The following is a 25,094-nucleotide window of genomic DNA, read 5'->3' as shown; positions in this document are numbered from 1 at the left end:
GGACCAACCCCCCGCGGCCCCGCCCGCCCTCTCCTCAGGGCGGTTTAGTGGCGGGCCCGGCCGCGCGGGGCGGTGCGGGCCCGGCGGGCGATGCCGTGCGGGCAGCCGGAGAGCGGCGGCGCCGCCGCCCCCGCGCGCTACGTGCTGGGGGTGGACGTGGGCAGCACGGCGGTCAAGTGCCACGTCTACGACCGGGCGGCCGCCGTCAGGGGCTCCAGCTGCAGGAAGGTGAAGCCCGGGGGGAAGGGAGGAAAGAGGGAGGGCGGCGGCGGCTCCCTCGGCCCCGCACCGCCGGCGCCTTCCGAGCAGCGGGCGCGGCCTGCCGGGGGCTGCCCTCACACACGCCCTGAGGGGGCGGCTGCGGCTGCCCGTGCTTTGTGCGGTGTGGGGATCGAGGTGATCTTCAGAACCGGCCTCTTCGTCACCAGGTGCTGGGGCAGGGGTGCTGTGAGGAAGGTGTGAGCGGTCCGATGAGTTTCGGCGTGATTTCCATGCGACTCGTCGGCAGCCTCCCAGTCCTGGCGTGCCGCGTTGACAGAGCGGGCCCCTGGCATCCCGCGGTGTCCAGGAGGCCCTCAGGGAACCTGGGCTCCAGTGCGGAGCCCTGCGAGGCGCTACTGCCTCTGCGGGGCCTGGGGGCTGGGCTCTTCTGTTCTGCCAGGGCTGAGGAAGAACTCTGCAGATCACACACCCGTGCTCAGCTCTGCTTTGAAAGTGGCAGACGTGTATTTCTTCCACCACAGCAGAGATTTAGAAAATTAGAAGTAAAGCAAAACCGAACACATTTGCTCAAACTTCCACCAGATTATTGGTTTCTGTGATGAGGGACAGTAATAATGCTGCTTATCTTTTGTGAACAGGTAGAGTCACTTTATCCTCATCCTGGCTGGGTTGAATTAGATCCCGAAGTCCTGTGGAGCCAATTTATTGGTGTAATAAAAGAGGCGGTGCAAGGTAATGGCTTACTAAGTCTCTGAGAAAGTAGTTGCTTATTTGCTAAAACTAGTTGTTAGCTAAGTAGCTAGTAAGTGAGGGTTGCTGATTATTTAAAAAATCGTACTGAAAATTCATCACTGAGCACAGGTGTACAGCACGCTTTAAGGACTACCCAATCATGTAAAATAGAACCCCTCTACTTATTTCAGTTCCCTGGGGCCAGATTAAGGTTGAAGCACAAGAAGCAGTGTGTGTACTGGATTGGATCTTCAGCGACAGTGCCTTGTTGCTCCAGCTTCCCGGAGCATGCATACCAGTCTCTTCCTTTCCCCAAATGCTTCTGTGTCTGAGCACAGGGCAGGCTTGTTTCCTCTTCTGATTCCCCTTTGCTGCCACTTGCTGTGTGTGGATGTGAGCATATGAGAGAGCAAAGGGAGGGTGCTATGTAGTTGTGCCCTCCCTGTTACAACCTGGTATTCCCACTTGGTCCATTCAAACTACAAACAGTTCTTACCAGGGGATTTCTTGTTATTGTTCTCTTCTAGGTGTACTTAAGCCTAGCTTTTTTATATTCCCTATACCTTATAACACACAACTTCCTTGTCTAACAGGCTTCTGTTTGTTCTGTGGTTTTGTTTTGTTGGTGATGGTTGCGTTTTTTTGTTTTGCTTTGCTTTTCCCTCTTCTGGATTCTGCTCTAACCACGCACTCACTTTCCACAACTCTACAACTTTCCCATTGTGCCACTATCCAGCATGGGTCACCTTTTGTTCCACACTGATGCCAGGAGCCTGTCCCTCACCCCATCTCACTTTCTCAGGGTGTCCCAGCCACGTTGCTGTGTATGTGCATCTGTACTTGCTTTTTTGTTCAATGCCTTAGGCGCCTCCTTTCTTTGCAGGTCGGTGGTATTGAAGTATTTGCTCTGCCTCCAAGCCTGGCTCAAGGCAAAGCTGCTCTTTCCTCTTAGGAGGACAGCTTAGGGGGACAGAGAAAGTAACAATTACCAGGTGTGAGCTGCAGCTGATTATTCTGGACTCCTGGTCTGTTCTCTCAACAGCCACAACTGTTCTGTTACAAGATTAGTAATGCCACCTCAGTCCCTCAAGGCCTTAATAGCTTCCTCCACTCCCATTCTGTGGGGCGAATCAGGAAGCAAGATCCTTCAGCAAGTGTTAAAAGAGGAAGCTTTTCAAATCGTCAAGCTGTATGCCCTGTCGCAAGGCGTTTTTAAGTGGGTGTGTAATTGCACACAAGCCCACGCTGCTGTCAAAAGAAGTAGTCCCACCCTTCTTTCCACAGGGTTGTTTCGTGTCCAGAACACTTTCCTGAGTCAGCTCACCATGTAGCTGTTTGTGCCAGCCAAGCTTCATGAGTTCTTGTGCCAGCACAAGATGAGGGTGTGGTAGCAGGGGCAGGAAGGACATCTGAAAGCACAAAGAAGGCACAGGAGCATTTTGTTTGTGGACTGTGTGGAGCTAAGATGTGATTGTGTGTGCAGATGGGTGAGCTGGTGGAGCTTGGTACTGCATAAAGGTGGAAATTGCTCCTAGCTTTTGTGGTCCCGTTCCTCTCTTGCTCAGGTGTTTAAGCCCTTCCAAGAGACAGCTCACAAGCTTTGCTGAAAAGTGTCCGTCTTTTGTTTTCAGTTTTCTTTTTCGCCTTTAATGGAAGTTAGATCTCCTCATAGAGGAATTGAGAGAGCATCATAGCTGCTAGGAGAAAAGTGGTGGGATCCTGCAGCTTGTGGAGATGGGGAGGAGTAAGCCATGCCACCCCAACTGGCGAGGAGCTGCGGCAGTACCAGTACGGTTTGTCTACACCTAGCTGGTACTGGAAGGGAAAAACTGCTATTCACAAGCCACCCTCTCCAATGTCCTCCTCCCATGTGCTCCTGCTATCAAGCAGGATCTGATTTTCAGCTGGTTGAGGGTCTTGCTATTAATGCCTGCTTCAGCTCAAGGACTGCGAGGTCCTTGGGGCAGAAGGTAAGAAGGGGTAGAAGTACCTGGAGACGTTGGCAGGTCGTCTGTGATATGTACCTGCATAGCCTGTGATTTACTGAAATAGCTGGATTGAGAGCCCTTCAGGACAACAGTGTTTTGTACAAAACATCGATGTGGAATTCCTTAGCATGTATCTTCACACAACTTTGCTTCTCTAAGAGTGCATGGAGGTACTATGGAAACTGACCACAGACACTTCAAAAATAGCCGGGTATAAATTTAAATGTTTACATCATATTTTTACACACACACACACACACACAGATATATATATAAATAAGAAAAGATGTTTTGCTACAGCTATTTGAAGGTAATATATTACAGCAAAATGGGTGTATACCCAAATGTAGACTTTTCTACTTCTGAATTTGAAGTATACTTCGCTGCATTCAGTGATAAGTATTCTAAACAAGTTTGTTCTTACTAATTTTAAAAGCTTACTGAAGGAATATAATATTTTAGGTGAGATAATGTCATTCTGAAAGATTGATGTCAAAAGTTGTGGTATATTGGAATCGATCTCTTCACTGCCTACAGAATCAATGTTGTGTTGTTTCTTTGTGGAATGTCTTTTGGTTGTTGGGTTTTCTGTTTGATTTTATGAAGATTATTTCATCACTTTGTGCTTTTGTTCACATTCATCCATGTGAAATGAACGTTTTAATTGGTTTCTTACACGTAGGCCTGTCTCTGGATTTGTTGAGGCGAAGTATCAACAGGTCTTTCAGAATGTGCAAAGGGTCAGTGGGCCACAACTGCTTTGTGAATTATGTAGGTTTAGTGACCTGCTTTGGAATCAGTTGGTCAAAGTTCTTTGTTACTTTGCTGCTCTAGCCATGCAGTTAGTCTATAGAGATACATTTTATTAAATCATTTCCTAAATATTCCATAGCTTTTATAGTTATATTAGAATTTATTGCTTGTTAATTGTTTTTTTTTTCTTTTCATTTTCTAGCTGCAGGACTTCACATGAGGCAAGTTGCTGGTCTTGGCATCTCAACACAGAGAGCAACGTTCATTACGTGGCACAGGTATGTATGCTGTATGTTAGCTGCAATGAGTTTATATGCGTTGCCACAGACTGGACAGGAGCAGCTTGTAGAAATCCTGAACTGAGTCAGGGTTCTGAAAAGCAGCAAAAGTCAGTCAGTCGTATTCTCTTATGTTTGTATTGCCATGGTTTGCAGCAGTTCAGATTTTTTGTTTTGATAATTTGAAAAAAAAATTAAATGTGTATTGTTTGGTCTTGATGATCTTGAAGGTATTTTCCAACCTAAATGATTATATGACTGATTTTTTTCTGTAAATTGTGGTGAGAAGCCTTACACTGAAAATGTCTTGGTGCTTGTTACCAGTTTCTCAAATCCAAGGGGAAGGCAATTTTAGGAATTGACCTCATGTTAAATGTTGTGATTGGAAGTGGTGTATGATGTTTTTTTTGGTTGGTTGGTTGGTTGTTTTTTTTCTGTTGGTTTTTCTGTTTGTTTGTTTTGTTTGTTTGTTTGTTTTGGGGGGGCTGTGTATATTCTGTGATTTCAATTGAGAACATTCAAATACTATTTTTCAGGAAGACAGGGAAACCTTTTCATAATTTCATAAGCTGGCAAGACTTGAGAAGTGCTGAACTTGTGAATTCCTGGAATAGATCCCTTCTTCTGAAGGTAAAACTTTGCTAAGCTATATATTGCTTGAACACGTTGTAAGTGCTTAATTTTTGTGATGAATAGGGAGAGTATATGAAATACTGCAAGTATAATGTTAACATACTAATAAAATATGCTATGGCCTCAAACATTTAAAGAAAAAGTAAGCAAGATTTGCATGAAAAATGGTACCAAGATAAAAATGAAGTGCATTAATTGTGGGAAAAGATATGTGTAGGTCTAGCATGCGTTTTGTTACTTTTTAGTCTTTTCTGTATTAAAAAGTTGCATGCTAGCACAGCTGCAGCATAAATTTTGGGTGCAGGTAATTCTTGGTTGGCACTGCTTTGGTTGTGTTCTTTAAATGTGCTCTGAGGTTATCTGGAGAAGGTATGTTTTATGCTGCTCATGGCTTGTACTTGTTTTAAGAGAAACACTCGCTCTAAATAGAAAAACTTAAGTTACTTTTTTTTAAGTGTATTCCTAGCACATCAACAATAATTATTTAAATACTTCATTTTGATGCTGATTTCTTTTGTGATTGGAACTTTGATTAATTAGTTATTTTTGTTTAATCTCTTAAAACATGATTGAACCTGTCATGTAGAAGAACTTTCAATGGAATAACAGTTTGTAACACTGTCTACCAAATATTGTGTTGTGTTCATATAGGTAATGTAATTTTGTAATGCAGTTTCTATCAGTGTGCTAGCAGAAATCAGGAAACAGACTTGATTAGTGCAGCTGCTGTTTTCTTTGCTATCTGTTGTGGGAAGGCTAGCCACTGACATCATATGTAAGGATCCTCTAATAGATTTTGAGCATTCTGAATGTAATCTTATGACAGCTGCTTTCATCTCTGTAGTCATTTTTTCATCTTTAGTCATTCTAAATTTACCAGAAACCTTTAAAGGGCGAGATTGAAAACTAATTGTTTTATTTTGAAACAGGTAATCCATGTTATTTTTACAATACTTCATTTCTTGACTGGGAACGATCGATATTTGGCTCCCAGTTTTCTTACTTTTTCAACACACCAGACTTCTATGAAGTTGTCGTGGGTTTTCAAAAACATACCTGAGGTAAGTTGGAAAGGGAAAAGGAATAACTTAAATCATAATAATGGTTAGTTACTTAGGTTGGTTGCGGCTTCTTCAGTTTTCCTTGGTCATGCTTTTCCTCAAAAGAACCAGAATGACAGTCTTCATCAACAGTCAAAGCCTATCTACATACATAAGATCTACTCACATTTATACAACTTTTGCCTCTGAGTCTAGAAAATGTGTAGTAGGAAGAAATTTTCTTTGTGCATAAGAAGCAGAGTCAAATGGCTTTATTTCCTTTTGTATAATTTTACTGTTAATAATTGTACTTTTGTTTTAAAGTTGTTTGCACTTCAGTTTTGTGTGATAATTATGCTTGTTTTCATCTGGCAGTATGTACTTTTTCAGTATTTATAGTTGCCTAAACAATATCATACTTAGTCAAGCATTGCAATTTATTTTGCATTTTGTTGTAGTGTAAATTGGAAAACACGTTGTGCTGGAATAATCTAATGCAATAACGAACACAAAGCTGTTTGTTACTTGATTCTTTGCTCTAATACTTATTCTTTTCCTTGTTTCTTCCGATAGTACTTATAACTTGAGCTTCTTTTTACTTTGTGTTCATTTTTGAAGAAAATTATCAACATCCATTTTAGTCTTTCCTGTGCAAAGAAAATTCAAAATGTTGTTCAATTTTTTCCGTCATAATTATTGAGAAGGTTAGTGATAGTTTTTACTTGCATGTTTTGAAAATATTGTTGAAAATGTGAGGTGTGAATTTGAAATATTACAAAATTGAAAGTATGCAGCTGCTGAGACTTTGATGTCAGATGAATGTTGTCCCATAAGTTCTTCAGGCACTGATATTTAAAATACGTGAATATCAAACCAAGAAGCTCAAAAATGTCTCTTGATTACAGAGAACAGTGTATCCAGTCATATTTTGTGTGAATTTGTAGCTATGTCCTTTTTTATGAGTTCTGTAGTTGCACACAGTATCAGTTAGTAGAAATCACATGATGTGTAAGCCACTTATTTTAAAGGAGAAAATCCCAAGGAAAATAACATTTTGGACTCTTTACAGACATCACAAACCAGAAAGCAAATTGCTTATTTCTTACTGTTCTCAAGCACATGTTTTAAAATATATTTATTGCTTTTTTTTTTTTTTAGTATAGTATGCTTTGGATCTTGTTTTCTTTAATCACTGCTCCTTCACCACTGTTAGAATTGTGACTAGAAAGTTTCCCTTCATAGATCTTTGATGCTACTGCGGTAGAAGATTGGATAATTGCTTTTCTTTTCTTTGCAGCAGCTATTAGAAACTGTCCTTTCTCTCTTTTAGGATCACAAACAGTTTTTTTGTAAGATATTACATACATTATAAGGTACAATATTATATTAAAAGGTGACTCGCCCTTTTTAGAAGTATTGGTAATTGGAGACTTATTTTCTTAGGACATAATTATCGTTAACCTACAAAAGAACAAAAAAGGAGAAATGAAGTATGTTCTTCTTTATCATATCCAATTGTAAATAGTTTTTTTTTTTTTTTTTATGTATATTTGTTCCCAGGCTGATGAAGCTGCCAAAAAAAATAATTGCTGCTTTGGAACAGTTGACACATGGTTACTGTATAAATTGACTAAAGGTGAATGTTACGGTTGCTCTTAAATACTAATAAAATATACTGGAATCTAAGCAATTACATTAATGACTAAAACTGATATTTCTTAGAATTTAAATATGCTTTGATAATTTATGTTTTTTTAATAAATGGTGAATATTGTAAGATTTTTATTTTTTTTTTTTTAAAAAAAAGAGAAAAAAAAAGCTTCTGAATTATTTTTGGGTCTGCATGGAACAGTAGTAAAGGGAAGTAATTATTCAAACTAATCAAGCTCTGAAATGCTTAAGATCTAAAGAAAATGATCAGAACTAATTAGCCTTGTTCAAAGAAAAGTACCCACGAAAGCAAAAGAACAACGAATTGTAACATGGAAGAATTACAAGCTTCTGTTCCAGAAGAGGTAGCTGTGTGAAGGCTAACGCCTGAGCAATTGTATAAATTTATGATGGACTGCAATGTAATCAGTGCTCTAAATATTGTAAAGAGTGTCACCTCTTTTCTGGCCAGCTTCATGAGAGTTAAGTAAAGTAATTGGTATATGTACCTTGTGGGGAACAGCAGGTAAAGTCTGTGTACTTGCGGTATGCATTATGATTTTGCTTATAGAAACTCAGTTTATATTTCATGGAGCTGTGGGCATGTTTAAAGAAAAAATGTTTCTAATTACTTAGATTTTAGATGCCCAAATATTTTACTTTTTTTTTTTTTTTTATGCTAGGTTCTGTATATGCCACAGACTACTCAAATGCTAGTTCTACAGGCATTTTTGAACCGTTCACGGTATGTGCTATTAAGAAAAAACTTTGTTGCTATTTAATGTACTTTTGAGGCTATTGCTGATTTTTTTTTTAATTATTTCAGAAATGTTGGAACCCCACTTTGTCTAATTTACTTTCCATTCCAATGTCTGTTTATCCTCCAGTGAAAGACACGAGGTAACTATAACAGCATATTCAAAAGAACATTAACTTCTTTAAGAAAAACATAGCCTGCATAGGCAAAGTAATATATATGTATTTATTTATATGTATCTTTAATAGTATTTAAGATAAATAAATAGATGTACTAAATCACGTGTTACGATTATCTGCATAAGTACACTTCTATGCTACATGCAAAAATTTATTTTTACTGACTTTATTTTTACTGATGTATTTCTTAAAGTAATAGTTTTAATGCTTTCTTTAAAATAAAATAGTAGCATTACCTTCAATTGGTGATACAGAGCTGGGCCTTAGTTATCTTGGTTTCGTTTTAACAATGGTCAATTCAGGGTTATGATTTTTCTCTATAATATTTATTTGAAGCTTCAGTTTTGGATCAGCTGACTCTGAAATATTTGGGGTACCTGTTCCAATAATGTCATTGGTGAGTGAAGGTATTTTTCCTATATTTATATTTCTGTATTTCCTATATGTATATTTCTATATTTCTTTGTATCTGGTTCTGATTTAATACGTGCTTGTTTAGTAAGCATTCTCTATTACTTCTGTGTGACTTAACTATAGTAGAGTGGGTTATTGAATTTTGCTCTGAAAACTGAGGTTTCGGCTTGGAGGAGAGGGATGGGAAGGGATTTCTAGAGGTTACAGTCCTTTAAGGTTAGGTGATGAGATGATTAAGTACGGACTGTGTAGGGCTTAACAAACCTGGTTTCTGTTTGAAGCTGCAGTAATATCTCCCTCTTGGGCTTAAAATCCATTGTTGTAGATACAGTTTTGCAATGAGATACAGCCTGGCGTGACTTCACTAAGACTCTGTGCAAATGTAGGCATGTTTGTTAATAGAACCACTTGTGGTGCCTTTTGTTTGTTTATATATTTTACCCTAAAAATAAATGGAGAATAATATTTTCTTGTGTTAGTACTTAAGGTTTTGATAAGAAAAACATGTTACTTTAGTGATATGATGGTTTTTAAAAAAAAAAGAAAGAACTTGACTACAAAAAATGAGCTTCGACTGAGTTAAATGGAAAAAATATCGTTGGCCTGGTATGAATTCCTCCTGCTGTTTTTGAAGAATTGTAGCCTCTACTTACTTGTAAATTTACTGTTAGACCAAGGCACAAACATAAGTAAATACATTTAACAAAATATTGTTGAAAAAGGTGAGCATGAAATAATTTGGTACAGGACGGGTTGCAGGAAAAAAGGAAGCCAAGACGTCACATCTTCAGCATGATACTTGGTGGAACAGAAACTCAGGCCAGGCTACTCCCTTCTTCTCCCTGGAGTTAAAACAACAAAAAAAAGCAACAAAAAGCCCCATTTATCCATGTGAAGTACCAACACATGAAACAGCCCTTTGTTTCCACAACATATTTTCAGTGACACAAGTAATAGCTCAAAAGTTCATGCTGAGCCCAAAACTTGGTAGAATTTGATTCTAGTGATAAATCTGACTGATAAATCTGAATGGTCTGCTAATAGTTGAGGAATTGTGTAGAAATGTTTAATTCCTTTCTGAATAGTTACATGTATTCAGAACTCTGAAATGTTTACATGGCTATTTTAAAATCCAGTGGCATTGTAGATTGGTAGTTGGTAACCAACTCGTTGGTGTATTTTGGTTGGCATGGCAGGTAGCTGACCAGCAGTCAGCCATGTTTGGGGAATGCTGCTTCCTCCCAGGAGATGTTAAACTGACGATGGGAACAGGTGGCTTTTGGAACATTAATACTGGAGGGAATCTCTATGCATCAAAGAGAGGTAAGCTAGTAAACATTTGTTCTTTGAATATTTCATGTTACCTTACAGCTATAATTGATGAGGATACAAAAATGGATAAAATACGGTTACGCTTTGCCTTCTGTTTTTAGCTGTAGAAAGATAGCAGTATTATACAGTACTGGAATAGAGAGAGAGAAAAAAAAGGCTTGGTCCTCTGTCTTTCCTGGTCATGTAGTTGCTGGGAGTCATCTATCCTTGTTGCATTACCAGTGATCACTGTGCCTGAGCATGGTTACAGAAGGTCTGAGTGCTCTTATCGTTGCAAGCCGGGCTTCAAGGACAGTTGAGTACTTGAGGTTTGTGCAGTTTTTATTGCAGAGGCCACCGAATGCTTAGGTTAAGTGACCTGAAGAACCCATTTGTCCAGGTGCAGCCCTGGGAAATGTCTGTGGGTCAGCTAGATACTAAATCTTTTTGCTTTCACATTAAATGTGATTGTTCTCTATCACACCTAGTGGTATGGTGAGATACTGCAAAACAGTTAAGTAGTAGTAGGTGTATCCTTTTCAGTCTGGCAGGTGCTTGAAGATTTTGAATTTATCTTCTTACTAATACATATCAAACACAAAGGTGTTTGTGTTCACACTTTAAGGAGGATATCTCTATTTTCTTTTTAAGGTTTCAGCGTGGTCTTGAGGAGGGTAAAGGGGAGAACAAATTGTCATGTTTGTTCTCATTATTGGCTATTCATTTTTTTAAATGTGATAGCTGTCTTTTTGAAGGTACTATTTGAAAGATTCTGTACTATATTTTCAAATAAAGCAATAATGATAGCTTATTTCTGCCTTTCTTCTGAGATAAAAGGGAAAAAAAAATTCAAGGACTTCTTTTACATTATTGCAAAGCCAAAATTATTTTGTAGAGTAAAACAGTAATTTCTTTCTGCTTAAAAAAAAGTGCAGATAGCTTTTTTTTTTCTATAGCTTCAAGACTTTTTATAATTGGGTGGTGATTTTTTTAGCTTAATTTGGTTTAATAAAATGTTAAGGTCTTTTGTAATTCAACCACAAAATTTTAATCAATTTTAATGTAAACCACTGTTATTTTTTAACTTAAATTCTGTTAAGGAAATACTTTTATTTAGCTTGATTTATTTTGGGGTTGCATGCATGTTTCCCTGGAAGCATTTAAATTTAATTGGTGTTTTTGGTTTGTTTCATGGAAAATAATAAAGATCTATATCCACTGATTGGATGGAAGATTGGGGATGAAGTTGTCTACATAACTGAAGGCTGTATGTCAGACATTGGCAATGCCATAAAATGGGCTCAGGATATAAGTAAGTAGTTTGATTTTGTAGTACGTTGAAATACATTACTGCTTTATAGGGTTATCGTTATGGTATTGGGCTTGGTTTTCTTATCAATAACTGAAGAAATTATCCTACATGTTTTGGACAGTGGAATATCCGTAGTTAATGCAGTAGGTTTTTTGGTGAGTGTGTTTACTGCAGATAGTTGAGGCACTACTATAAATTTTCCTTATTCAAAAATTGGAACTGATTAATGAAGTAAAATTAATTTGTCCTCTTAAAATGCCTCTGATTGGTTTGCACAGTTTGTATAACCATTTCCTCTTCAGATTCTACCTCTCGAGACATCTTACGTATGTACATTTATATTCCTGGAATGTTATACTCCTCACTTGTTTTCTTCTGAGCATAAATTTTCTTGTATTTTTTCTTTTCTTATTTAAGCTGGGTATCCACTCTTGAATAGAATTGTTGTAAAAGAGACTTGTTTTAGGCTAGATATTGTTGAGAAGCAGCACAGAAACTGACTATTAATTAAGTCTAGGTAGCATGATTGTAAACGTTACTTTCCGTAAAAATTTGTTTTAATGCTTTTGAGAGCTCACTGGCTGTACATCTCAGAATTAGTAACAGATTTGAGTTATGAACATTATTTTTAAAAGTTAACAGTGTTATGAGTGTGGCACATACAAGTGATGTGCCTTTTGGCTTTTGATTATTATGTAATGAAAGGATTTTCACATCAGTTTAATAAATGATTAAAGAAAAATCTAGCCCTCCAGTAGTTGATGTTGAGAATTACTGATTGTTTATAGGATAGCTCTTCTGAGTGCTCTAATACACTATTTACCCATTTTCTTAGAAACTCGGTATGCCTTACTGGGATGAAAAAAAACAACTCATCTCCTAAATTTTGGATTATCTGAGAAAGGTTTCCCTGAAATATAGCTTATCACAAAATCCCACATTTCTTGAAGTTCTCAAGTGCTGGTGCATATGTACACACACATGCATGTTTATATGCCCTAAATGGTTGAGTATGACAAAGATTGATCCTCAGGTCTTCATTCAACGTTTGATTAATCCACTGATCTTTTGAGAAAACGACTCATTTCAACATGCAGTTCAGTGCTACAGATACAAGTATCAGTGCTACATCAAATTCCATGCTACTTATCCATACTTAATATTATCGGTATGATATTAGAACCTACTGTACTTAGATTTGTGTCAGTCACTTGTAAAAATAACATAAGTGCTGATAAAAAATATATATTAAAGACTTTGTAGTCATCTTGTGCTTAGGCTGACAGTAAGTGTATTTGCAGGGAAACAAGAAAAACATATTTTAGGTTTTGTAACATTTAAGTTTTTAGCGTACTTAGGGTGCTATTGTTAGTCTTAACTCCTGTTTATGTCTATTTGACTGGAAAGCTAATGATCTTCTACAGGATGTGAAGATTAAAAGGAATAGCACTTACAAGAAGATCTTTATAATTTAGTCTTTATCTGAATAGGATTTTTTATGTGATTGATGGACATGAAGTACAGAAGTATTGTTTTCCCTTAGAACATGTTTGAGAAATACTGCAAGAGGAGATAGCCCAACTCTAGCTTTTTGTCCCTTTGTGATATATGAAGAAATCAAAATTAATACAAACATATGACCTATGCGTCTTTGCAGATCTTTTCACCAATGTAGATGAAACAGCAGAAATGGCACGGAGTATTGTTGATTCTCAAGGCGTTTGTTTTGTTCCAGGTTTTCAGGTAAACTTATAGTTTTTAATATGACTAAGAATATATTCTTAATAATTACTCAGTTAAAATTTTAACTTTTATCTTGTTTTGATGTAGTACTTTACATCTTATCACTGTAATTATTCTGTAATAGGTTCTTACTCTCTGTCCCATACCACAACGTGTGAGGATCATTGTGATAATAGAATACTTAAACAGTCCTTCCATTTGCAAGAGAAAAAGCCTACAAAGTAGGAAAATTACTTCCATTTTGCAGACGGTGACCTGAGGGACTGATAAACTAAGTGACTTGCCCACAGGTGGTACCCACAGGCAGAAACCAAACCCATAGCTTTTCCACTCAGTGTAGGGCTTTCATTGAGATAATACTTCTAAGCACAGTTCTAAAATAATTTTATTCTGCCTCTTTTAAAGATATTAGTTGCACTTCAGCATGTACTTAAATATGAGTACATGTATGATTGCAGGTCCTGGTGTTAGGAAAAGCAAAGATAGTAACATTCAGACATTTCTTAGTTGGCTGAATGTGAGCCAGCAGTGTGCTCAGGTGGCCAAGAAGGCCAACGGCATCCTGGCTTGTATCAGAAACACTGTGACCAGCAGGGCTAGGGAGGTGATCGTCCCCCTGTACTCGGCTCTGGTGAGGCCGCACCTCGAGTACTGTGTTCAGTTTTGGGCCCCTCACTACAAGAAGGACACCGAGGTGCTTGAGCGGGTCCAGAGAAGGGCGACGAAGCTGGTGAGGGGCCTGGAGAACAAGTCCTACGAGGAGCGGCTGAAGGAGCTGGGCTTGTTCAGCCTGGAGAAGAGGAGGCTCAGGGGCGACCTTATCGCTCTCTACAGATACCTTAAAGGAGGCTGTAGCGAGGTGGGGGTTGGCCTGTTCTCCCACGTGCCTGGTGACAGGACGAGGGGGAATGGGCTAAAGTTGTGCCAGGGGAGTTTTAGGTTGGATGTTAGGAAGAACTTCTTTACTGAAAGGGTTGTTAGGCACTGGAACAGGCTGCCCAGGGAGGTGGTGGAGTCACCATCCCTGGAAGTCTTTAAAAGACGTTTAGATGTAGAGCTTAGGGATATGGTTTAGTGGGGACTGTTAGTGTTAGGTCAGAGGTTGGACTCGATGATCTTGAGGTCTCTTCCAACCTAGAAATTCTGTGATTCTGTGATTCTTGGCTCTGCAAGTTTTAATCTATTTTTTTCCATCTGAAATTTTGTTGGTATTGTTACTAAGTACAAATTGTACAGTGAGGAGTTCCTGGCATTCACTCTGCATTTCAGTTCCCTACATTTTCCAGTAGCTCTCTTCTATTTTACTCTTTAATTAAGGAGCTTCCTGCAATTACTTGATCCCCTCTGGGTCACAGGTCCTGGGTTCTTTTTATTTGCTTTCTGTTTATGCTAAAGACTACACATCTACCAAGTCAGTCTCTACCTCTGCTTCATGATCCCTTTTGAATTCTGTTAGGAGGTGAGCTGCCATTAGTGCACAGGGGCAGCAAGGGGGGTGATGTTGATGATGCAGTTCAGTCTAGTTTAGAACTAATGGGAATCCCAGTTAATACGTTCCGTTACACGACAAATGGTGGAGCTGGGGAGCTGACATACTGCCTCTTGAGCTGCAGAGCAGTTGCTTTCACCGTGGGCTTGACAGTTGGTACTAATAATTTCGTAATTTCTCACAACAAAATATAGCAGAGCTGCAAGTCAGAACTCCTAGGCAAACCTGCATACAGAATGAGAATAAAGAGGTTTTGCTAATGTAGCATTCCCTGGCTTAGGGACTGCAGAGCCCCTAAAGTTTTTGTCTTGGTATGCTGCTTTCCTAAGCAATGTGAGATAGTCTGACTAAAATGCTTTCAGCAGCATAACTACATTGTGGGTTTGGCAGCATGAAAAGAGCAGTTTTTCTCCGCAAATCATTATTTGTTTTTTAAGCAGTGTGGCTGTTCAGGAGAAACTTCATGGTGTAGACCTGGTCTCTGAGTTGTTTTTTTTGGATTATTGGCATTATGACCTTTATTGGACAGAGGGCCCAGGCACACTGAAAGGAAAGCATTGAGGAACGCCCATTGTCAGCTGGTTCTTTAATGTATAGACAACTGGTATTTGAATCTCTTGGTTGTGCAGAGGTTATTATCCTACCCAAACAAATAAAGAAATGCCATCAAGCTGAAAACAGTATTATTTTTTTCTCAAAAAAAAAAAAAAATCACCACTGTCTTTTGCTTTCCCTTACAAATCTTTTAATTCATTGGTTTGAATACGTACATTGGGAATTACGTGGAATGCTTTTGACAACTTGTCTTCCAGTGTGGTTCCAAAAGGTTTTGGAATCATCATATTCAGTTTGATCATTCCCAGGGTTAGTGTCTTAAGGAAAAAAAATTTCTCGTACAGGTAGGCCAGCTATCCTCTCACAAACACCCTAATCATTAGCTTTATTTTTAGGGCAATAAAGCTTGGCTATGCTAAGATTCTTTCATTTAGCATTTACTGTGAGTAATTGTGCTCTGAATAAGGAAGTGTTGAGCCATGACCAATTCCAGTATTTGTAGACAGGAGACCCAAGGTAGACAAATGTTAGTCTGAATCTTTTTTGAACATTTAATTCTGTTCTTCAGTTCTATAAAGGTTCTACAAGTGTTGCTAAAACCTCCTTTTTGTTTGTTTGGTTTTTTGTTTGTTTGTTTTGTGGTGTTTTGTTTTCCCCTTCTTTCTTGACACTGACTCCAGAAGGAACCCCAGCTAGGTGCTTGGTAAACATTGATTCAGTCTTCTTTTTTTTCCTAACTTGAATATTCCCACTCCATGTTTAGGACCTGTACTTAGAAAACTGAATAAGTTTCTTTTCAACTGTGACTGCTGGTAACCACTAATAGCATCCACCAGTGCCTTCCTTGCTCTAGTGGGACTTAGCTAGTAGACTCACAGTGAGAGAATCTACATTGATGGAATAGATTAAATAGTATGAAAAAGGGACAAGAAGAGAATTGAACGCTTCTGCAACAGTAACGTGTCTGCTTCACTGGCTGGATGCTAGCATGAATGGATTGTATGATAATGTTTCTTAGACCTCAAAATGATGGCAGTTAGGGAGGGGGTTTATGAAGCCCATATGTTCATTTCCTACACAGAGTAAAATGTTTCTCAGTTTATCCATATTAAGGCAAAAAGAATGAGTTTCTTTCTTACTGAATTCTACTGCTGTGATGCAGCCTGTTGAAAGGGGAGCATCATTGTGAAAGTAGACATGAAACTGAGTGAATATGTGCGTTAATCATTCTGATTCTTCAAGGAACAGGGGTTTCCAGATTTAATTTGCTGTGGTTGGTAGTAACAGCAAAACCAGAGAGCTCTTTGTTTGCCGTATGCATGTATATGTACAACCTTTTTTAATGGCTACTCTTTTTAAATGGATGATTCTGTCAAATCCTCGCCTTTAGGTAGAACATGAGTCCATGCTTTTTGGTTTGCCCTCCAGTATATGAGAATCTGTGAACCTAAAAAATGAATCTTTTTTATGCTTCTGGGCTGGAAAGGTAGTTCCATTCCCAGCCCAGAATGGAAAGGTTACTTGTGTATTGGGGGGGGGGGAGGGAATATTTTCTTAGACCATAAAAGCGCAATTTTTTTCTATTTAGGAACCCATTTTTTTGGTAGTTGCTGATCATGATCTACTATTTAAGTCATAGTTCAACATCTTCTATTCTTGGGCTGCTGCATATGGACCTATCCATACATCATTTTTTATACGCTAGCATTTTCTTCATTTACTTTGTGTGTTTATGCATTTTATAAGTATAAAATTCAAACTTCGTTTAAGTATTGTCATAATTGACATGGAGAAGGTTGTTTCAAATCGAAAATTACTCTACAGTGAAAATAGAACTTAACATTGTCACAAAACACCTATGGACTAGCAAAGCAATATTTTGTCATAAAGTTCATCAAAGGAGTGAAGGGGTAAAGAGGAGATTCATAAATCAATCCTCCAGTTCTCCTGCAAAAAAAGACAACTTAGTGATCATTAGACTTTTAGGTGGAAACTGTTTATTGGTGTCACTGAAAACAGCCTGTAGTACAAACCAATTCACCTGAATAATGATCGCTGTCCTTTTCAGTGTTACTTCTTAAAAGTCTGTCCTTCAGAAGTTCAGGAGAGTTTACAAAATAAGTGAAATTTTGCTAGAGAACAGCTATATCAGTGTGCCCTGTCTAGACACTTGTTGTGTACGCTGTATGAATTTTAAAGAGAAGTCACACAGATTAATGTTACTTAGTAAGTCACTTAAACTTTTTGCTGTTGAGACTAAACTGTTTGCTGAGCTAGTTAATAACACTATGCACTGCTTACATATTGTTTTCAATTTTCTTCTTTCACTATGCTGCCTGTAACTGTCGTAAGTTATTTTTTTTCTTACTATTTGACTTCTTTCTCAAAGCCTACAAACACAGCTCACTGAACTCACTGTGAAATCTTTTCCACAGGTTTCTGCAAATGACCCGTATTTATGTGCCTCTTTCATGGGGCTGAAACCTACTACAAGCAGAAGTCACCTTGTACGAGCTATATTGGAATCTGTAGCTTTCAGGTAACTGCTTAATTATCTTGCTTGTACATTGTCATGTTCACTCTTGTTTTAACCAGCAGCGTTAAATGGATGCATTGATTTCTGCAGTTTGTAAAATATGAATTGCAGTAATCCATTGCAGTAACATTGAAAAGAAATTTTAGATGCTGCTTCTTTTCTTTTCTTGAATACATTATAAATAAACTTGTGTATATTTATTAGCTTGGAGATTTTGTTATTAAGTTATCATGTGGAGTCCTTAAATTATATTGTTTTCTGCATGTTCTAAAAATATTTTCTTTTGGAAGTTTGTCTTTACCTTCTTCGAAATGTTCTATCAGAAGCTGTAGCCCACTCCAGCAATGTGGGTTGGAAGCTTTATATTAGCCGAAGTTTGAATCTCTATTGTGGTAATAGGCACCTTAGATATTTTTAAGTATGTGAATAGACAAGAACTTCCAGATCTAACTGTCAGGGTTGCAAATATTGCTGATAGCCACTGGTATGATCACATCAATAGCTCACTGTGAAACAAATTGTTCTGTCTTGCAATCCCAGCCAGCATGCCCTGAACTGAAGGTGAATGTAGCTTGATCCTGGCTTGTGCCTTACTGTGGCCAATTATGGAACGCTCGCTATTCCTGTCGTTTAGTCACCAGTTCTCTGCCTTGGGCATATGAACCTCCTGCAAAGAGGAAAAAAAAAAAAAAAGTGTCTGGAGAAAGGTGACATTCTGTATTGCTGCAATAGTCCCTAATGCAGTTTCTTTTTCATTGTAAGAAAAACCTGAAATGCAGTTCCTGAACTGAAGCCTGCATCTTCTGAAAACAAAGTAGAGACCCTTTGCGCATAGTTTTTTTTTTTTTTTCCCCATTAAATGAAATTGTTTCAGAACAGGTCAAACCAAAAGCTTTCAGGTGTTCCCTTTAAAAAACAGCAGGATAAACTCCAATTAACACTTCTGTGAGCACACTTTCCTCACTCTAAACCACTTCTTACATTAGTAGTTGCATCTTGTCTGTGAAAACCTATAATCGTTTTCAGGTGGGAATAAATGTACCTTCTACAGTGCCTTTGCTATAAAATGTGCTGTGATTTAGCCATACTTGTGTCTTCACGATGTATAACAGAACAATTTCAGTCTTTAAAAAAAAAAAAAAAAATGTGTTCTGGAAACTTGTTATCTGTGCAACACTTTTGACGCTACTGAGGCATTTTTTGCCTTGTATTTTATTTTCTAACTGTGTAGATACTGGAGACACTGTATGGAATACATAATGCTTATTTAAACTAAATATTTTTTTAAAGAAACAAGCAGCTTTATGATATCATTGTGAAGAAGGTACACATTCCTCTTCAAACTGTTCGGTAAGTTTCATGTAACTTAAGTTGATACATGGGAGTTTGATTTAAACAGGTGTGAACTTTATGTTCTGCTGCTGAGAAATAGATTGTTACCAAGTAAAATGTTAATGTAGCTTTAAAAGTGGCACAGAAGGATTATTAATTAAACCATAGGCATTGGTGATTATCAACAGGTGAGTAATGACTTGCTCTAATTTAAAACAAAAAAAGGCAACCAAGTTTGTGCTTCTATGTAGTGTTAGAGTACATACAGGAATGCCTATTACAAAGGTCATTCTACTCTTTATTACAAAATCCAGTTTTACTGGAATTTTTCATGTGGGGTCTGTCACAGACCGATCAGTTTTTCAAAACAGTTCAAACTGAATCTATCTGTGAGGTGTACGAGGAAAAATATTTTCACAATTCAACTGTCAAGACATTGGCTTTGTTTGTCTTTTGAGAGGCAAATCAAATTCAGTGAGGTGATGGTGATTCCTAGAACATGCTTTTCACGACCTCTTGGAAAGTTTTAGCTGAATTATGTGTTGCTGGAAAACTACTTGGCACGTTTTAGTAGATATTATTGTACAAACCAGTTGCTTTAGAGCCTCAAGCCTCTCCAGAGAAAAGCTTTCTAAAGTTCTCCTTCTGACAACCAGGGGTTATTGTAATATCACAGTCAAGAACAGCAAGGAGAGTGTTTCTGTCCCTCTCTTTCCTCCAACCCACCAGTGATACTCATGCAAAGGAAGAAGTAGACTGGCAGGCATGTAGACAGTTGAGAATTCAGAATTTTGAGTGGTGGAAGAAAGGTGCAAGTACAGAGGTAGGGGAAGGTAAAAGTTTGGGTGTTACATTGTATACTGGGACAGAGTAGGCCAACATAAAACAAAACAAAAAAAAACAGCCAGGATTGGGGCAGTACTGAAGAGGGAAGGGGTGGAAAGTATTGGAATTCCTCGTTCCTTATGAGGCTTTTTTTATGTACAAAATTCCACGCAGAAGTTGAGCAGTCCTATGGAGATTGCACATTGAAAAATGCAAAGTGTGAAAGTACTGCCTAGGGAACCTTAGGATTTCAATCTCATTTACATTGTAATGTAAACATTTAAATTGTGTGACCATGTTCTGTTTTATTCATTAACAGAAGATTGCCATTTCATATAGTGACTATAATAGAGTTAGCTAAGATGAGCAGCAATTTAGCTTGTGGATTAAGCATTAGAGGGTAATGACACACTTAATCGCTTTTACAGTTGGGTTGTAAATTTCTCTCCCACTCTTGTCCTCACAACTTTAATATCTACCAATACCTTCTGACTTTGTTTTTATCCTGTCTTCAGCATACTTACTCTCTGCTGAATGTTAATTCCTGCCTTAGCTAGTATACTCTATCCTTTGTTTCTCCCTAGCTTTTGCCACCTACAAAATCATCATTTTCATTTATCCTCTACATCCTTATTACTACTTTTTGCTTGTCTCAACACTATCAAGGAAAGCATAGGGAAGGTCTCGGACATTGTGCAATTAGGAAGGAAGTAAACAAAATAGGTGGAAGCCTTATGCTCATGAAGGCATTTCAGTTTCCTAGTACAAATATTTACTAGTAATGAAAAAAGCACTTTTACAGGTGTGAGAGCCCTTGGAAAGGGTTTGTTTAATGTAATGGTTTTGACTATTGTCATGTTACGATGATAATTTTGTAAACCCTAGCATTGCAATCAGGGAGATGTGTAGTTTTGAGGATATAGCTCTCAAAACTTTCAACAATGTGTCTGTTGTGTGTCCCCCCTCCTGTCCTCCCTCAGACACCCAAATTAAAGGCATCTTTTTTTTTTCTTGGCACCCTGTGTTGGCCTCTAAATTTTTCAAGAAAATGGAAATGTTTGTGCATAACTGATAGATTTATGCATAGGTGTCTGAAATGTTGGCAGTAAGCGTTTGAACTAAGCATGTGGGTTTTTGTTTTTTTTTTTTTGCCTTTTATTCCTCTTTCCTGTAGAGCTGATGGAGGCGTCAGTAATAATAGTTTTGTGATGCAGATGACTTCAGATTTGATTAATAAGAAAATAGAAAAGCCTGCAAACACAGATATGTCTAGTCTTGGTGCAGCTTTTCTAGCAGGTCTTGCTTCAGGTATGTATACATTTCTGAAGGTTTTGTTTTCCCCTCATAATGTATATGTCTGTAGATAAGGAAAAAGTAAAACAGTGCATAACCTCAAATCATTGTAAAATGTCCCCCAAAGGATTACTTCACCCATTTTTGTAGGAAACCAAGATAAGAAGTGTTTGCCCTTCTCCACATAATCCCTTTTACCCTTGTGGTTGTATTTCATGGACCCAAGAAAGCAGGTCATACGTTAACCAAATAAGGACCATGTTTGTATTTTTATCACAGTGTCCTAATTTGCTTGTTCAGTTCTACATAAATGAATAGCAACAGTGAGTTTAATGTGAAATGTATCTGCATGAAGGTTTGCAAGGTTCATTTACATTTAGGAGGATACAGTGCTGGAGAAGAGAGGTGAATCCTGTCTTTGCTCCCTCCCCCTTTCTCGACCCGGGCACTGTGTGTCCCTTTCCATTTTCATCCTGCGTGAAGCTGTGCTTGGTGTGGATGGATCATGTGACAAGGAAGCTGCTTTGCGTATGTTGAGCAGTGTCATTCATAGTGGAGCTGTGTCCTGTCATCTCTGAACCAAGCCTTTATTTTTTTTAAGGTTTTCACATAAATATGAACAATGGAATTCCAAAATTAATTATTTGTGGGGATGGTGGAAAATCTAGCCTAGTCACAAAGAACTGACATATAATTAACTTGACTTTAAACTACAAACTGCCAGTGGTCTTCTGTAGCGGAAATATGTTTTGTAGGTGTATCTATACTTCTATTATAATTGCTGTGATATGTAAATAACATAACTGTAAGATAAAAAATACATGCTCAGGTAAGATTTATTCAGCAATTAACACTGTAAGGAAGTCCTTGATAGACAAGAATGTTTCAATACCATGAATTATCCTGACTAGGTAGCGCCAGTTGTTCTCTGCAATCTATATCATTTTTAAGGCAGTGGGAAAGCATCTAGTGCTGAGTCTTGGTTTCTGTGGCCCTTCTTCATTTCAAGGGACCTGCAGCTGAAAGCACAGTGTTGATGAAATTTTAGTGAGCTTCACTGTACCAGAGCTGTTCCTTGGAAACCATCCCAGTTAAGCAGATGTGCTGTTGTCAGCATTCCAAACAAGTGGATACTATTGGAAGGGAGTTTCACAATGTAAAAAAACATGCTTCCCTCTGAGAAAGTTGTTGGTTGAATAAAGAAAAGCTGTCATGACTTCTTATTGTGTTTCTGGTTTGGATCTCTTGGAAATAAATTAAACAACGCAAAAAGAAAACATTTATGGTTGAGTTTGAGAATGAACTTTCTGTTTATAGGACTTTGGACTGACAAAGAACAACTAAAGAAGCTGAGGCGAATAGAAGCAGTTTTTGAGCCCCAGAAGGACTTGGAGGAATACAGACCTGCTATGGATACCTGGATGCAAGCAGTGAAACGCTCCCTGCACTGGTAGAAATTGAAATTTTAACCACAGAAGGATTCAAATGCTTTGTTAATATTTATAAAACTTTGTAACTAACAGGACAATAAAAACTGTAACTGAAATTTGTGATGGTAAATAGAAAAAGTTACATGGTACTTGAGTAACCTTCCTGCTGCTAGATTACTTATCACTCCGTAATGAACCTTCATATTGTCTTCATGACAGCTGTAGACCAGCTGCAGCATTTGTGTCCCTTCAGTGACCTCCTTTGGGTGGCCCAGCTGCTTGAATCCTATAACCATGCGTTACAGATGGGGAGTTTTTTCCTATGATGTGTTTTCTTCTGAGGAACTCACCTCCCTTCTGATCTTTGAAAGCTTTGATATGTTAACCATCAAGGAGGGGAAAAAGGGACATATACTTCCCCAGGTATTTCTAAGAAAAGTAAAATGAAGATTTGTAGGGGAGGTGTGGAATTGGTTGTGTATAAAGATACTTTCTTGATAGTAGCCTGTTAGCACATTTTGTTTGACTTTGTAAGGAAGCATTTGACCTAGCGGTGTGATAACATTTCCGTGGTACCTAGGAATAAGCACTAAATTAAGATGAAATACAAAAGCAAATGTGCTTTCAGGACTCCATAAAAGATGCATCTTTCCAGGGTTTTTTGTAACTCATGTTTCCTATCTATTTGTAGCTATTTTTTTTAAGTTATAAAGATTAAAAAAAATGCATTATCTGGCATGATTAGTACAAATATGTTAAATATCGTTACAGGTATGCTAACTTCTTAAAAGAAAACTAACATCAGTATTTTCAAGACCCTCACTTCACTCACTACATTCTATTATTAGATGAAACGGTCAAAAGTGTATTTTTGGAGCTATTACTTTCATATTTTTAAAATAAATTGTAATTAAAGAAACGTAATCATGCATTTATCACTAATCTTAAATTATTTAAGTTTCTCAGGAGTGTGTGCAAATCAGTTTCAAATTGTAAAATTATCAACCATTTCCATTTCAGAATAATAACCAGTTCGAGCTGTGGGTCCGTAGCCCACAGAAACTGGAGACAAAAGATGCTTATAGATTTCTCATTGAAGAGAGAACAAAGAACTGGCACTCACTTTTTCTTGTGCTGAAACATAGATGGTCAAATCATACCCCATTTCCGAAGGTTTTCAGTCATCTACCATGAGTTGGGTTACCTACTCTCGCTCTATCCTTCTTCAATCTAGACCCTACCTGCCACCATTAGCTTAACTTACCTTTTGTTTTCTTCCTTATCTTTCTGTCATTTTCTGTCTTTCAACCTGGGCTACATCTTGGTGCTTCTGTCCCCTCCTTTTTTTTTTTTCTTTTTTTTTTTAACGGTTCCTGTAGTTACTACAGCCTCTCTGGATGATGCAGCTCATAATTTCATGCGTATGTAGAGCAGATCTAGATCAAGTTCTGGCTAAAGCTCATCTTTATTGAGACCACCTTTCATTCCTGAACCTACTTTGATGGGAATCCTGACCTGAAGTCCAGAATAGAGGTCTGTTTGCTGGTTCCTACTAGTCTGGAAGAGCTATGCAGTCTGCGTGTTTGGTTCCTCTTTAGATACTTGGAATTTTTCTTTTTGGCCAATAACGCATAGATATTCCAATGCCAAAGCTCAAATACAAAAGTCTGTTGATGAGGTTCCCTCCACGGCTCTTTCTGCTGTAAGGCAAGAATCTGTAGTTACAGAATATGTGGAACACTTGCTGTGCTTCTGCACCCTTGTTCAGCTTCTGAATTTGTGTGATTGCAACCTCACTGCTAAAAAAATAAAATAAAATAAAAATGCTCATTACTGGCAAGAAGGTTCTACTAGAACCAAACAGACAAGAATTTCAGTCTGGTGTTTTTAGCAGAAGATTGTGGCCTTGGTTGTAGTTATTCTGTGGTTTGTTCTCACTGAAGGAGTGTAGTTTTATCAGTGTCTGCCTAAAGAATAATGTCTACATATTACCCTTTTGATGAAATCTCCTTGACTTCTGTTCCTTGTTATAGTTTTGTGTTTTTGCTGGTCTGCATTCCCAAATAGAGATCTAATGGGAACTGAATCTGATTCTGTCCAAACCATTCCCCTGAAAACGGTTATCTGTGTGCCTTGCACCACACCTCTTCCTGGTGGTGGCCTTCATCCTGGCCATAGCACAGCTAGAAAGATAGAAGATGACCCTAGGTATTATATAGTCCTCTTCTCTGGACAGTGATGGAGCTGCCTTTGGAGATTGTAGCATCTGCTCCAGCGTGTGATGAGTAGCTGCCCCAAGGCTGAACAGGCTAATAGACACCACATCGTGAAGAACTGCGGTTACTGATCACTAAGCATCAGTATATCTGTTATAAATATATATATATATATATACATATATATATCTTCTCAGGAATTTTTTTATGTACTGATATTTTGAAGTGGTACCTGTTGGTCAATGGTGAGTTTGAAGTGGGCTTTAAGTGGTTAGGCATACTTTTACCAGCACTTTGCTGTCTCAGTTTTTGTTAGTATTGTCACATAGAAGGGCACTGAGAGCACTGTGTGAACTCATTAATACCAACTTTTGTTTAAAATATGACAGATTTTACATCTGCCCTT

At 38.1% G+C, this 25,094-nt stretch overlaps 2 protein-coding genes across 2 annotated transcripts in view; both read left to right on the top strand.

Moving 5' to 3' along the window:
- XRN1 (5'-3' exoribonuclease 1) overlaps positions 1-3,974 on the top strand; it is a 45,486-nt gene extending 41,512 nt beyond the window's left edge. The window contains exons 45-46 of the transcript XR_011099198.1: positions 861-954; positions 3,898-3,974. The gene's annotated coding sequence lies outside the window, so the exon portion shown is untranslated. The remainder of the gene's footprint in view (positions 1-860; positions 955-3,897) is intronic.
- On the top strand, positions 24-23,396 carry GK5 (glycerol kinase 5). The gene is made up of 16 exons (XM_068691467.1): positions 24-228; positions 861-954; positions 3,898-3,973; positions 4,510-4,603; positions 5,536-5,667; positions 7,207-7,282; positions 7,980-8,041; positions 8,123-8,196; positions 8,569-8,629; positions 9,843-9,969; positions 11,165-11,269; positions 12,927-13,012; positions 17,492-17,595; positions 18,883-18,942; positions 20,924-21,057; positions 22,360-23,396. Exons 1-16 carry the CDS (start codon positions 91-93, stop codon positions 22,494-22,496), a joined length of 1,560 nt encoding a protein of 519 aa, XP_068547568.1. The 5' UTR covers positions 24-90; the 3' UTR covers positions 22,497-23,396.
- The last annotated feature ends 1,698 nt before the right edge of the window (positions 23,397-25,094 follow it).

This window comes from Anas acuta, chromosome 9 (genome assembly GCF_963932015.1).
Source record: "Anas acuta chromosome 9, bAnaAcu1.1, whole genome shotgun sequence".
NCBI classification, from domain to species: Eukaryota; Metazoa; Chordata; class Aves; order Anseriformes; family Anatidae; genus Anas; species Anas acuta.
The sequence above is the reverse complement of the archived record's forward strand: the minus strand, read 5'-3'. Positions and strand labels throughout refer to the sequence as shown.